The sequence below is a fragment of the Rattus rattus genome, chromosome 16 (genome assembly GCF_011064425.1).
Source record: "Rattus rattus isolate New Zealand chromosome 16, Rrattus_CSIRO_v1, whole genome shotgun sequence".
NCBI lineage: Eukaryota > Metazoa > Chordata > Mammalia > Rodentia > Muridae > Rattus > Rattus rattus.
The window spans coordinates 24100934-24115741 of NC_046169.1; the positions used below are offsets into that span (position 1 = coordinate 24100934).

The 14808-nt window shown below is 46.1% G+C and overlaps 1 protein-coding gene across 2 annotated transcripts; it reads right to left on the bottom strand.

The window, feature by feature from the left end:
* Positions 1 to 9815: 9815 nt before the first annotated feature.
* Positions 9816 to 12681, bottom strand: Nupr2 (nuclear protein 2, transcriptional regulator). 2 transcript variants are annotated; one of them, XR_004386029.1, is made up of 3 exons: positions 12327 to 12681; positions 10143 to 10191; positions 9816 to 10013 (listed from the first exon to the last, which is right to left on the bottom strand). XR_004386029.1 is itself a non-coding variant. In XM_032886951.1 (2 exons), the coding sequence occupies exon 1, from the start codon at positions 12640 to 12642 to the stop codon at positions 12331 to 12333; it is 312 nt and encodes a 103-aa protein (XP_032742842.1). In that variant the 5' UTR covers positions 12643 to 12681; the 3' UTR covers positions 9816 to 10191; positions 12327 to 12330. The 2 variants fall into 2 exon arrangements, 1 of the variants encoding a protein (XP_032742842.1); XM_032886951.1 differs by having other exon boundaries at positions 9816 to 10191.
* Positions 12682 to 14808: the final 2127 nt, after the last annotated feature.

Sequence of the window (14808 nt, forward strand, 5' to 3'; positions counted from 1 at the left end):
TGGCTGGCGCTTGCCTAGCAAGCGCAAGGCCCTGGGTTCGGTCCCCAGCTCCAGAAAAAAAGAAAAGGAAAAAAAAAAAAGTTTGGCTGGAATGCACTTCAGATAGAGCACTCATGTATTAGACCCTGGGTTTATTCCCCAGCCATGAATTAATTAATTTTTAAACACTAACGTCTACACCAGTGGTTCTCAATCTTCCTAATGCTTCAAGTTTTTAAGATAGTACCTCATGTTGTTTTGACATCCCCCCCACACATACAAAACTGTCTTTGTTGCTATTTCCTAACTGTATCTTGCAGCTGCTGCTGCTGTGAACTGCAATGGAAATATTTGATATACAGAATATCTAATGTGTAACCATTAAGAAAAAAGTCATTTGGGGTTGGGATTTAGCTCAGTGGTAGAGCGCTTGCCTAGGGCATAAGGCCCTGAGTTCGGCCTCCAGCTCCATAAAAAGAACAAAAAAAAAAAAAAAAGAAAGAAAGAAAAAAAGTCATTATACAGAACAGGGTCGCAACCCCTAGGTTGAGAACCATTAGCTTATGCTACTAGACAAAAACAGCTACTGTTCCTAAGGTGAGAAAGGAAGAATGCCCAAGAAGTGATTCATTTCGCAGAGAAGTCCGTGTCGCCTTAGAGAGGACACAGTCCTAAGATAGAATGTCAGAGAAGAATCAGTATGAGTCAAGGAGCTAATCCACCCTGTGAAATTTACCACAAGCCTACCCACAAAGATGCTAGATTAAATCTCGCGAAATTGAAACACTGTGTCAAGAGTGAAAGTCTCCCTGGGGCACTCCACTAGAAAAGTGAACCGATGCTGTGGAAAACTGCTGCCGGGTCCTACCCACCTACACACTGCAGGAGGCTGGACAGGTATAAAAGGTAAGGTCACTGCTCATGTGCTTCCAGCTTATCCGCTGTAGGCGAAGTTTAACGACAGCTGCCGTCTGCAGACGCAATATTTTATGGAAGGCGATGGGGGAAGAGAAGGAGCAACTGGACCTTCCAGTTTGCTGACAGTGGGAGGAGGGCAAGAGTAAGATCACGTAGAGCTGGAGAACTAGCTGGAGAGAGCGCTTAAAAAGACTGGCTTGCTCTTTCAGAGAACCTGAGGTCGATTCTCAGCACCCAGCAAAGGGTGGCTTCCAACCATCTGGAACTCTGGTTCAAGGGTCTCTCATTCCTTTACAAGCACTGCCACATGTGGTGTATAGACATATAGGCAGGCAAAACACTCTCACACAAAATAAAATCACGTGGAGCCGCTGCCTAATGTTATTATATACGCTACCCTTCACTGGACCATTGACGCTTCTGAAATGGCAATGTCTCTCGCCAGCTTTTGTCTTTGATTTTGAGACAGCCTAGGCTGACTCCATCTTGCTATGCAGCTGAGGATGACCTGGAAAACCTGATCCTCCTGCCTCCGGAGCTCTGGGATTAACAGGTATTCGCTACCTTACCTGACTTCTACCTTGCACTTTTTGGCCTTGAATTTCACCGTAATGCTCTCTTCTGTTGTAACCAAAGGCCAGGAGGGGGTGGGGGCGTGGCTTAGTGGGAAGACCTTGCCTAGCCATTAAAGATCTGTTTCCAGCACAGGGGGTGGGGGGTGGGGGTGGGGAGGTGGGAGTGACGCAATTCCTCCTTCAGGGGTCTCCTCTCTCGCTGCCTTCTCCTCTACTCCCTAGTATTCCTTTAATCACTCCCTTCCCACCCAGTAGTTCTTTCTTGCCAGCACTTAAGCTACTCTTATTACCTCACATTTAAAAGTCTTTCCTAATCCCAGCGTACTCCCCTAGGTCTCCAGCACACACACTGAGCCATCTGCTCCTGACGTCTTTCGCATTCAGCCTGAATGAGGAAAAGGAACATATCACTCCTCATTGAAACAGCAACTCCCAACTCCTTATCTATCCCGCTCTGCCCTGTCTTCCTAAAACGTGTGTGAGAGGGCTGGAGAGACCGCCCAGCAGGTAACAGCATTTGGGGCTCTTGCAGAGAGCCCAAGTGTAGATCGAGGCATTATGCTCTTATGATGACCTAGTCCTCTACCTCTAGGAGAGCCGATGCCCTCCCTCTTCTGACTCCCTCGGGAACTCTCACACATTTGCCTAGACACACGCCTACACCTGGATTAAAAATAAAAATAAATCTTGGTCCTAGAGAGATGGTTTAGCAATTAAGTGAACTGCCTGCTCTTCCAGAGGACCTAGGTTCAATTCTGAGCACCCACTTGGCTGCTCGCAACCCTCTAACTCCAGGCCTTATTTCATAAACCAGGCTGACCTCAAACTCGGAAATCCTCCTGCCTCCACCTCCGGAATGCTGGGGTAAAGGCCCGCAGCAGCAGACCCAGCTGGAAGGTATAGTGGAAAATACTGTAGACCCATCTAGAGATGAATAGAAGAGCCGTGTGGGTCTTAATTCCTAAGGCCAGCATGGGTTTCCTGATAGTCTTAGGTGACATCTGTGAAAAGGTTATTCACCACCCAAAGGGGTCGAGACCCACAGGTTGAGAACCTCTGCTTTTACACTTTAGAAATAAATCAGTCGGAGTTGGGGACTTAGCTCAGTGGTAGAGCGCTTGCCTAGCAAGCACAAAGCCCTGGTTCGGTCCCCAGCTCCGAAAAAAAAAAAAAAAAAGAAAAAATAAATAAATAAATCAGTCTTTTTTTTTTTTTTTTTTTTTTGGTTCTTTTTTTCGGAGCTGGGGACTGAACCCAGGGCCTTGCGCTTCCTAGGTAAGTATGATTACTGACGTGGAGCTCCACACCACTCAAAGCTGAGAGCTGAGATGGGTTTTATTGACACTTTCGGAGCTTGTACCTAGGACCTCACAAATGCTAGGCAAGTGCTCTGTCACGGAGTGCTGTCCCCAACTCCTGGACAACAGGAGGAGCCTGTCGGGAACAGAGATTTGTGTCAAGCATCTTCCCCCACCCACGCCTTATCTATTGGGGTAGGATCTCTCACCTGAATCCAGGGCTTGCTGATTCCACTGCTTTAACTAGCCTAACTCTAACCTAACGTTAACTAAACTAACCAGCTTGCTCCCCCCTAGCTGTCTCCCATGCACTGGGGGATAAGAGGAAGACCAGTTTGCCCATCAGGCATTTAAATGGATGCCAAGGATCAAACCTCTAGTTATCAGGTATGCCGGAAAGGCATTTTAGTTTCCAACGTGTTTTAAAAAGTAGTGTGGATGCCGTAAAATAAATTCACACAAGACAAGACAGTTTTAGGCCTAAATTTGGAGTTATATATATGCATTTCTCTTGTCTGTGAATGCAGTTTTAAAGTTAAATTAAGACAATTCCTTCCATTTATCATTACCCATTCTAGCTCCTTTTTAAAAAATCTATTATATACATAGTGTTCTGCATATATATCTACAGGTCAGAAGAGGGCATCGGATCCCATTACAGATGGTTGTGAGCCACCATGTGGTTGCTGGGATTTGAACTCAGGACCTCTGGAAGAGCAATCAGTGTTCTCAACCTCTGAGCCATCTCTCCAGCCTATCAGCTCCTTTTTTCAATATAGGGTTTTGTAGAGAGCTCTTGGTGCCACATTAAGAATATTGGCAAGAATTTGGCACTGGGGGTAGGAAGGCTGGAGATGACCTCTTCCGGTGTGTCTGAAAATAGCTACAGTGTACTCATGTAAATAAATCTTAAAAAAAAAAAAAAAAAAAAAAAGAACTTGGCATTGGACTAGAAGGAACTTGGTCATCTTGATGAGTCCCTGAATACCATGGGACCTTTGTTTATGCCTTGTTTGTTCCTTGACTGCTTTGTTCTTTTTTTTTTTTTTTTTTTTTTTCGGAGCTGGGGACCCGAACCCAGGGCCTTGCGCTTCCTAGGCAAGCGCTACTACTGAGCTAAATCCCCAACCCCAGACTGCTTTGTTCTTGACCTGGAACTGAACCTATTCTTCGCAGACTGGGAGAAATTAAAGCCACCTCAGCCCTTGCTGGGATCATTATAATGTTATCTATCTCTTTTTCCTTTAATCCTCAATTCCCTCCTCCCCATCCCCAGACCCTGTTGCCTGGCTGAGCTGGCTTGTTCAGGATTCGGGTTTTGAGTTGGGCTAAGTATGCATTGATAATTTTAGAAGTTTATCAAAGCCAGGTGTGACGTGTTTATAGCGCATACGTGTAAATCTTAGCACATGAAAGGCAGACACAGTCCACTACAAGTTCCAGGCCAGCCAAGGCTACATGGTAAAGCCCTGTCTCAACTATAAAAAAATTTTATTGAATGTCAGCTGGAGTTATAGTAAGCAAATAAAACAAGGTTATTTCTATACGATTTAAATTTCAAGGTAGAGTATTGTGTGACTTTGCGTAGGAAGTCTGTGTGTCCCAGATAGGGAATGTAATGACATGGTTTGGTAAACTACTAAGTTTCCTGGAGTCACCTGGAGGAGTATAAATGGGACACGAGACAGACTGACACACCATGACACAAAAAGCCCACTGAAGCAGGGCATGGTGGTGCATGCCTTTAATCTTTAATCCCAGCACTTGGCAAAGGCAGGTGGATGGATCTCCGTGAGTTCGAGGTCAGCCTGGTTTACAAAGTGAGTCTAGGCCAGCCAGAACTATTACACAGACAAACCATCTCAAAAAAACCAAACATAAAATAAAAAGCCCACTGCAGTGTGAAACGTGGCATAGGAAACCTGGATCCCTTGGATTCCGTCAACGACTTGCAGGTCTCACCTCCACACAAGATGTCCACCACATTGCTTCTCTAGCCCTCAAGGATTGACTTTTATTTTTCCCAGATAGGGTTCCGTTTGCCCAGGGTGGCCTCAAACAAGCACAACCCTGAGCGCCTGATCTCCCGGTGACCAGCTCCGAACATTGGAAGTAAGGGGGATTATTAACCTCAAGGGGGAACCTGTTGAATCTTTTGTTTGGTGGGCTGCCTGGCCTGAGACTTGTAAACTTCCCTCCTTCCTCCGGAAGGGGATGTTTTAGTTCAGAGGAAACAGCGTTGCAAGGGGAGACAAACGCTGACCTAAATCACATGCCAATGACATGGAGAAAGAGCTGCTTGAGGTGGACACTTAAAGAGAGTGAACCAGGGAGCTGGAGAGATGGCTCAGAGGTTAAGAGCACTGGGTGTTCTTCCAGTGTCCTGGGTTCAATTCCCGGCAACCACATGGTGGTTCATAGTCATCTATACTGGGATCTGATGCCCTCTTCTGACATGCAGACAAAATAGTGTATAACGAATGAATAAATAAATAAATAATGAATAAATAAATATAAATAGAGAGAACAAGTCAGGACTCTTTTTTTGTTTTTCCGGAGCTGGGGACCGAACCCAGGGCCTTGTGCTTGCTAGGCAAGCTCTCTACCACTGAGCTAAATCCCCAATCCCCAGGTCAGGACTCTTAAAAATGTCATCTATGAGCCAGGAGATGGTTGTGCATGACTTTAATGCCAGCACCTGTGGGCAGGTGGATCTCACGCATGTGCAGCTTGTCAGCGGGGCAAATTTTAGGAGTCTGTTCTCTCTCCTTCAATCATGAGAGTTCAGGGTCATCATCCGGTTTGGCTGCAGATGTCTTTATTCACTGAGCTGTCCATGCCACCCCAGGGCAGGACTCTTCAGTAGGACCATTTGAATAGAGTCCTTGATGACTCAGGGAAGCAAGCCATGTCTTTGCTTCTTTTGGTTTTGTTGCTTCAAGACAGGGTTCCTCTGAGTGACAACAGCCTTGGCTGTCCCGGAATTCACTCTGCAGACCAGGCTGGCCTCGAACTCACAGAGGTCCAACGGCCTCTGCCTTCAGAGTGCTGGGACCAAAGGTGTGCGCCCCCACTGCCAGGCTTCCCAGACTCCCCTTTAAGGCTTACTTTTATTTTATGTGTATGAGCAATGGTTTTTCAACCCGAAGGTGGTAACCACCACTGCCTAGCTGCCACGTTGTTATTTTTATTTTTTTTCGGTGCTGAGGACCGAACCCAGGGCCTTGCACTTGCTAGGCAAGCGCTCTACCACTGAGCTAAACCCCCAACCCTGCCACGTTGTTATTAAGGATGTCAGTGGTTCTGGAGGAGGGAACAACAGTAATGAAGACTCCCAAGGGCCCTCGACTTAGTAGAGACAACTGGGATGGAATGCTCGCCTTGGTTTTGGTTATGTGGGGTTGGGAATTGAACATCGGGGGCTAAATACATAATACATAGCATTTGTACCAACTGTGTTATAACCTTGATTTCTGGGATATGCTTTTAAATTCCCACAGGTTGAGAACCGCTGCTCATACACATAAAAATAAGTCGGGGGGCGGGGGATGGAGGGTGGGGGCGACAACTAGTAAGACGGCTGGCTCAGCAGTTAAGAGGCACTGGCTGCTCTTCCAGAGGTCCTGAGTTCAATTCTCAGCAACCACGTGGCAAGTCTGGGCCAACTATAAAGGGATCGGATGCCCTCCTCTGGTATGTCAAAGACAGCATGTTCATATACGTGAAATAAATAAATAAATAAATCTTTAAAAAAAAAAAAGAAAGGTCTGGGAAGCCAGGCAGAAGTGGATCACACTTTTAATCCCAACACTTGGGAGGCAGAGGCAGTCAGATCTTTGTGAATTCCAGGCAGCCCAGTCTACAGAGTGACTTGCAGGACAGCCAGGGTACACACAGAAACCCTGTTTTGGAAAAAAAAATTCTTTTTTTCTTGAAAAGGGCCACAATCCCTCCACTCACCCATTAACATGAGGATAATGAGCCTCTGTTAAAATTTTTCATTTTCAAACATACTGTTAAGCCCAGCCTGGTGGTGCATGTCTTTAATTCCAATATTTACTAGAGATGGGTGGATCTCTGTGAGTTTGAAGCCATCCAGGGCTACATAGGGAGGCCTTGCCTTGGGGGGGGGGGATGAGGAGAGGGAGAGAGAGAGAGAGAGAGAGAGAGAGAGAGAGAGAGAGAGAGAGAAAGAAGAAGAAGAAGAAGAGGAGGAGGGGGAGGAGGAGGAAGAGGAGAGTTGTTAAAATATGGACTAGCTTAAGCATACATTTTATCATACCCCGAAGATATATCCTAGGTCTAATTGAACATGAAATCGTCACTGTTACCCTAAGAACAGGGACATAATTGCTAGCACCAGGTCATTTGATTTACTTCTGGGTGATCTCTGCATGTGACTTACACCCTATTCTAGTTTCCTTTCTGTTGTGGAAATAATCTGGGGTGGGGGAGCAATAGGAAAAGGTTTATTTGGGTTACACCTACAGGACACAGGCCATCTTTGAAGGAAGTCAGGGCAAGAAGAGCTCAAGCAGGAGCTTGAAGCAGAAGCCACAGAGGAACGATGCTTGCTGTATCACTTCAGCGACCTAGTTGTTCCGTTTGAGGGTTTCATTATGTAGCTTTGGCTGGCCTGGAACTCAGTATGTAGACCATGCTAGCCTTCAACCCATAGTAATCTTCCTGAGTCTGCCTTCAGCGTGTTGAGATTAAAGCCACTAAAGACACCAAGATAGGTTCAGCTAGTTTATACAGTCTAATGCCACCTTCCTAGGGAATGGTACCGCCCATAGTGGACTGGGTTCTTTCTACTCAGTTATCAAGACACCCTCCCACCCCAACTGCCTTTGTTGGTGTGACAAATCTTACCCAGGGATTCTTCACCGAGGCTTTCTTTCTCAGCTAACTCTAGACTGTGCCAAATTGAGAGGTAAATCTAAATAAAAGACTGGAAAGACAGCTCAGGGGTGAGTAATAGTATGTTCTGTACTTTCAGATGGCCTGCCCTTGGTTTTGAGCATCCACAGAAGACAGCTTACAACTAACTGTAATAATTCCAGCTCCAGGGGGTTGGGGATTTAGCTCAGTGGTACAGCGCTTGCCTAGCAAACACAAGGCCCTGGGTTCAGTCCCCAGCTCTGAAAAAAAAAAAATAATAATTCCAGCTCCAGGAGATTCAGGCCGCTGGGGTTACCAGAATACATATCACACATACATACACACGGCTTTTTAAAAAAGCTAACTTGGATATTATTATAATCTCTCTTTTTTTAAGATGGGGACAGCAGCACCCATTTCAAAGAACTGTTGTGAAACAAGAGAAGAGAACCTGACAACTGTTGAATATAGCCTACTGTTAGTGTTGGCACAGGGTCTCACAAACTCCAGCCTGGCCCTGAACGCACAATGAATGACCATAAACTTCTAATCTTTGGACCCGTTACTCCCAAGTCCTGGAACTACAGGCACACGTAACCTAGCACAGGCCCAATTAATGCAGGTTCTGTAGCTTGAATCCAGAGCATCGCGAATGCTAGGCAGACACTCTACCAATTTAACTACAGCTCCAGTTCCCATAATATCCTATTGTAACGCAGATTAAAACCTTCAGCCTGATGCCACACCTTTAGTCCCAGCACTAGAAAGGCAGAGGCAAGGGGATTTCTGAGTTTGAAGCCAGCCTCATTTACAGATCCAGTTCCAGGACAGCCAAAGTTACACGAGAAACCTTGTCTTGAAAACAAAAACTAAGGGCTGGAGAGATGGCTCAGTGGTTAAGAGCTCTTCCAGAGGTCCTGAGTTCAAATCCCAGCAACCACATGGTGGCTCACAACCATCTGTAATGGATCTGATGCCCTTTTCAGGGTGTGTATGAAGAGAGTGATGGTGTACTCACATACATAAAATAAATATATCTTTTTTTTTTTTTTTTTCTCGGAGCTGGGGACCGAACCCAGGGCCTTGCGCTTCCTAGGCAAGCGCTCTACCACTGAGCTAAATCCCCAACCCCTAAATAAATATATCTTTAAAAAGAAAAACCCTTCAGCCTGGTGTGGTGCACACATTTAATTTCAACACTCAAGAGGCAGAGGCAGGGAGATCTCTTGTAAGTTCTTGGCCAGCCTAGTTTAATAGCAAGTTTTAGAATCGTTATGGCTATAAAGACAGACCGGGGTTGGGGATTTAGCTCAGCGGTGACTACTTGCCTAACAAGCGCAAGCCCTGGGTTCGGTCCCAACTCAAAAAAAAAAAAAAGAAAGAAAAAAAAAAAAAAAAAAAAAGACAGACAGACCCTCCCTAACCAAAAACAAAAACCAAACTTTCAGGAATGATATTTGGATAGAATTCTTTCTTGTACAATATCCTATCTTGGGTTTCCCCATTCACTGTTGTTGTGGTGGTGGTGGTGGTGGTGGTGGTGGTGTGAGTGCACGTGGTACCCAACCCCCACCCCCACTCTCAAGTGCACAAGGGTGCATATCAATACAGATATTGCGGGCTGAAGAAATGGCTCAGCGGTTAAGAGCACTGACTGCTCTTCCAGAGGTCCTTCAATTCCCAGCAACCACATGGTGGCTCACAACCATCTGTAATGAGATCTGATGTCCTCTTTGGTGGGTCTGAAGTCAGCAACAGTGTACTCAGATACATGAAATAAATAAAATAAATCTTTTAAAAAAATACAGATATTGCTTCCTTAGGACACATCTATCTTTTTCTTTAAGATAATGTTTCTCACTGGCCTGGAACACAGAAGTTAGGCTATGCTGGCTAGCCAATGAGTCCCAGGAATCTGCTCTACCTCCCAATGGGTGGGATTTTAAGTGTGGGCCATTATGCCCAGCTTTTCAAAACATGGCTTTTAAGGATCGAACTCAGGTTCTCAGGCTTTTTGCTGCAATCGCTTTAGCAAACCAGTTACCCTCCTGGGCTTGCAATCGATCTCTATGTCAGAGACCAGATACTTGTGAACTGGAGATCAGTTACCTCCACAATAACTGGAGGTAGGGGTGGGGAGAGAGAAAAAGCCAGAAGAGTTAAATTACATTCTTGCTGTTCCTCTTTTAATTGAAAACCCTAAAAAGGTATACCCACTAGGAAACTACTTATTTAATAATTAATTAGTGAGGAAAAAAAGACTAGAGCAGTAAACTTAAAACACTGTCAAAAAGTCCAGTTGACCAACACGGAGGACCTCAGTTAGAGTTGGAAAATACTTTTAGCAGGTCTTCCAGGTTTCCTGTAGGAAATAAGACAGAAACAAAAATCAATGATTCTCCCAAGTCTTCGGAAGAGCACTAGAAGTTACTTGTCTTCTCTCCTCTTGAGATGAGGTATCACTCCAGTCCCACGGGATTCTGAAACTCACAATATTGTCCAGGCTGGGCTCCAACTCAAGATCCTCCTGTCTCAGGTTCCTGAGTGAAAATAAAAGAGCTCAAAGTCACTGGTAGGTCTCACACACACACACACACACACACACACACACACACACACACACACACACACAAAGATTTATTTATCTTATATGTGAGTACACTGTAGCTGTCTTCAGACACACCAGCAGAGGGCATCAGATCTCATTACAGAGGGTTGTGAGCCACCATGTGGTTGCTGAGAATTGAACTCAGGATCTCTGGAAAAGCAGTCAGTAACCCCTGAGCCATTTTTCCAGCCCATTGTGTGTGTGCGTGTGTGTGTGTGTGTGTGTGTGTGTGTGTGTGTGTGTGTGTGTGTATGCACATACTTTTCTCCTTCCTCTTTCTCCCTAATACTATTTATGCACTGCTAGTGATTGACCCAAGTCTTATGCTTACTTAGGGAACACTATCAACTGAGCTGTGGTCTCAGCCTCTCCTCTCCTGTTTCCTGTAGCTCAGGCTGGCTTCATACGATGTAGCCAATCATCTTGAACTTTCAGCTGCCTTTTCCATTTTTATGGGCGAAAGTGTTTGCCCAAGTGTCTGTGTGTGATATGCATGCGGCGTCCTCAGAGGGCAGGGCAGAATAGGGTGTTGGATCCCCTTGAACTTGAGCTACAGATGGTTAAGAGGCGTCTAATGCAGGTGCAGGGAGGGATCCTCTGCAAGAGTGCAAGTGCTCAGGGTTGGGGATTTAGCTCAGTGGTAGAGTGCTTGCCTAGCAAGCACAAGGCCCTGGGTTCCGTCCTCAGCTGGGGGAGCAGGGGAAGGAGTGCAAGTGCTCTTAACTGCAGAGCCACTGCTCCAGCCTCTGACCTTGAACTCTGACCCCCTCTTTCACTTTCCTAGTTTAAAGCCGCACAGACCTGGGCACTGTCATGCCCAGTTTCTGTCTGCTGGTTTGTTGGTTTTTGTTTCTGTCAACTCGACACAAACTAGGGCCATCTGGGAAGACACCACTATTATCGGAATGGCCTGTAGACAAGTCAGTGGGGGCATTTTTCTCAATGACTGGTGTGGGAGAGCTCAGCCCGCTGTGGGCAGTATCACCCTGGGCTGATTGATGGTCCTAGGAGGTACGTGAACCTCTGTGGACTGTGCCTGCCTCTGGGTTCCTGTCCCGACTTCAGGAAGGACTGTAAGCTTTAAGATGAAATAAATCCTTTCCTGTCCACGTTGCTTTTGTCGGATGTTTACTACAGCAATTGAAAGCAAAGGAGGAAGGAACAAGGAGGGGGCAGTTTTGTTGTGAGACAATGTCTCAGAGGGTGTTCCTGGTTGGCCTCAAACTCAAGCAGTCTACTGAGGCCAGAGATGGATTACCAGACCAGTGTGAGCCACCCTTCTCGTATGTATTTCCTCAGACATTTCCCTACATTTCCAATCTAGACCTTTCTCACACAACTGCAAACTTCCAAATGGTAGACTTTCACTGGCAGTCAGGAAACCCTTGCGTTGGGGTGGAGGAGCCAGTCCAGTTACGACTAGTGCTGGAAAGTCTCAGAACCAATGAGAGGTGAGCATGATGGTACAGACCTGTCATCTTGGGACAAGAGAGGCTGAGGACTGCCAGACATTATGGCATCCTGGGCTACAACGGGCATTATCAATAAAACAAAACAACTGGGCTGGAGAGATGGCTCAGTGGTTAAGAGCACTGACTGCTCTTCCAGAGGTCCTGAGTTCAAATCCCAGCAACCACATGGTGGCTCACAACCATCGGTAATGAGATCTGATGCCCTCTTCTGGTGTGTCTGAAGACAGCTACAGTGTACGTAATAAATAAATAAATATTTTTAAAAAAGAAAACAAAACAATACAGCAGGGAATCATGCTTGAAATCATGCTTGAAATTTCAGCTTTTGGGTGTAAACGCTGGAGGGTGATGAATTCGAGGTCAGTTTAGGAGACAGTTATCAGAAAAGAAAAGGAAAGATGAGAAGAGAGGATAGGAAAAGAAAAGAAGTACTGGGCATTGTGGCACATGCTGCCTTATCATCCCAGCCTTTGGAAGCTGAATGCAGGACAATCTGGAGTTCAAGGTACTCCTCCGCTACACAGTGAGTTCGAGGCCAGCCTGGGATATACATTCTACTCCCTATACCCCACCAATGGGCTCGGCGTGCCCATACCCGTTCATGCGAGGCGTGTGCGTGGCCGCGGTTGCATCTGGCGCTGGCGCCGCTTGCGTTGCCCGTTGAGCAGTATCTGTGCCACCTTGCGCTCGTGGCCGCCGGGCACTGTGTAGTTGGTGCGTAGCTGCTGTTCGCGCCGCGTCCGGCCCTTGCTGTGTCCAGCCCCGGAGGCCGGGAAGTCACGCAGATAGTGGTAGTCTAGGCAATCGTACAGCTCCTCTTCTAAGCCGACAGTGGGCAGTGCCTCCGGCGGCGGCGGCGGGCGGCCTCGAGTCCTTGGGCGGGAGACAGGAGGACGAACTGGAGAGTCCATCGCTATTGCGCTCCGCCCGCCGCCGCCGCCGCTGGCTACTCCGGCCAAAAGGCCCCGCCCAGTGCTCCTATTGGCTCTGCTGTAGAAACCCTCTGTGACCTCACAGTGGGCGTGACTTCCAGTTTCTTTGTTCCAGATCGCGAATTGTGTTTGTGCCGGGACCCGATTTGAAAACAAGTGTATTAAACCTGGTTCGGTTAATTAAAAACCTGAAGGGGGGTTGGGGATTTAGCTCAGCGGTAGAGCGCTTGCCTAGCAAGCGCAAGGCCCCAGGTTCGGTCCCCTGCTCCGAAAAAAAAAAAAAAAAAACACCTGAAGGAACGAACAGGGGGATGTGTGTGACTCAGTGGGTAGAGTGCTAGCATGCACAAACGCCTGGGTTCCATCCCCAGCCCTGTATAAATCAGGTGTGGCTGGGCACACCAGTAGTCTTAACATGGGAATAAAAGACGAGGACCTCAGATCAAAAGTACTTGCTAGCCCAGTTTGGGTTCATTTTTTGCAAAAAGAAAATGGCTTGCTGGATTACTTTCTCTTTATTCGTGAGACAAGAAAATTCTCTTCTCGGCATTACTTTTTCATTGCTATAACCAAAGACTTGGCAATCTTCAGTTTAAGAAAGGGTATATATATATTTTTTAAAGATTCTTTTTTTTAAGATTTTATTTATTTATTTATTTATTTATTTATTTATTTATTTATTTATTTATATGAGTACACTGTCGCTGTCTTCAGACACACCAGAAGAGGGCATCGGATCTCATTACAGATGGTTGTGAGCCACCATGTGGTTGCTGGGATTTGAACTCAGGACCTCAGGAAGAGCAGTCGGTGCTCTTAACCGCTGAGCCATCCCTCCAGCCCCCCCCAGTCTATAATCTCTGGAAATTCCCTCAACAAATTCATCCAAAGGCATGCCTTGTAAGTTGAGGAGACACACTTACTAAACATCACAAGTAGCATCTTAGAACCAAGGTGCTGGATAGGGTTCGCAGTGGTTACGCCAACTGCTCTTGTAGGGCATCTGGGTTCTACTCCCAACACTCACAGGATAGCTCACAACTGTCTATAACTCCAGTCCCAGGGCATTCGAAGCGCCCTTTTCTGGTCTGGTGGGGCACACATACATACAGGCAAAACACTCGTTCACACAAATAAATGCATGCAAACTAAAAAAAAAAAAAAATCAATGTGTGTGTGCATATGGATATCAGAGGACAGTTCTTGGAAATCTATTATTTCCTCCCACCCTGCGGAGGCCGTGAGTTGAACTCAAATCGTTAGGCTTAGCAACATGCACCTTTATCTGATGAACTATCTGAATGGCTTCCACATAACCATTTTAAAGAAAAACAATCATTAATAGATATCCTTAGGGCTGGAGAGATGGCCCAGCAGTTAAGAGCACTGACTGCTCTTCCAGAGGTCCTGAGTTCAATTCCCAGCAACCACATGGTGGCTCACAACCATCTGTAATGGGATCTGATGCCCTCTTCTGTTGTGTCTGAGTACAGTGTACTCATATACATGAAATAAATTTAAAAAAATCCTTAAAAAAAAACCACGGATATTGGACTTAATAGACTGAGTATTTTGAGGATTAATTCCTAGGGTCTCAAACACCTTAAGCACTACCACTTTCTTAGTCCTCAGGCCAACAAAGACCAGCCAGGTTTATTGGTGTACAGCTGTAATCTCAGTGTTTAGGAAGCAGAAGCAAAGGCAGGAAGGTCTCTGTGAGTTGAAGGCCAGCTTTGCTTACATAGTGAGCTGCGGGCCAGCAAGGGCTACATAAATGAGACCATGTCTCAAAACCAATACATAAATGTTATGTTAGACTCATGTGGTGGTGGTGATGGTGGTACATGCCTGTGGTCCTAAGCTCTCAAGTGGTTGACACAGGAGTGTCAACTCACGTTCCAGGCTAGCCTGGGCTGCAAGGCGAAATCTTGTTTCAAAAAAAAAAACAAAACAAAAACAAAAACAAAAAAAGGAACAATCCTCCACACATACAATCAAACCCTGAGAATGCTGACAAAGCTAAAGTAAAAACAAGGAAAGGTGGAGCATGCCTGCAATCCCAACACTAGGGGAGAGGCAAGTAGATGTCTGTGAGTTCGAGGCCAGCCTGGTCTAGAGAGTTCCAGAGCTACACAGTGAAACCGT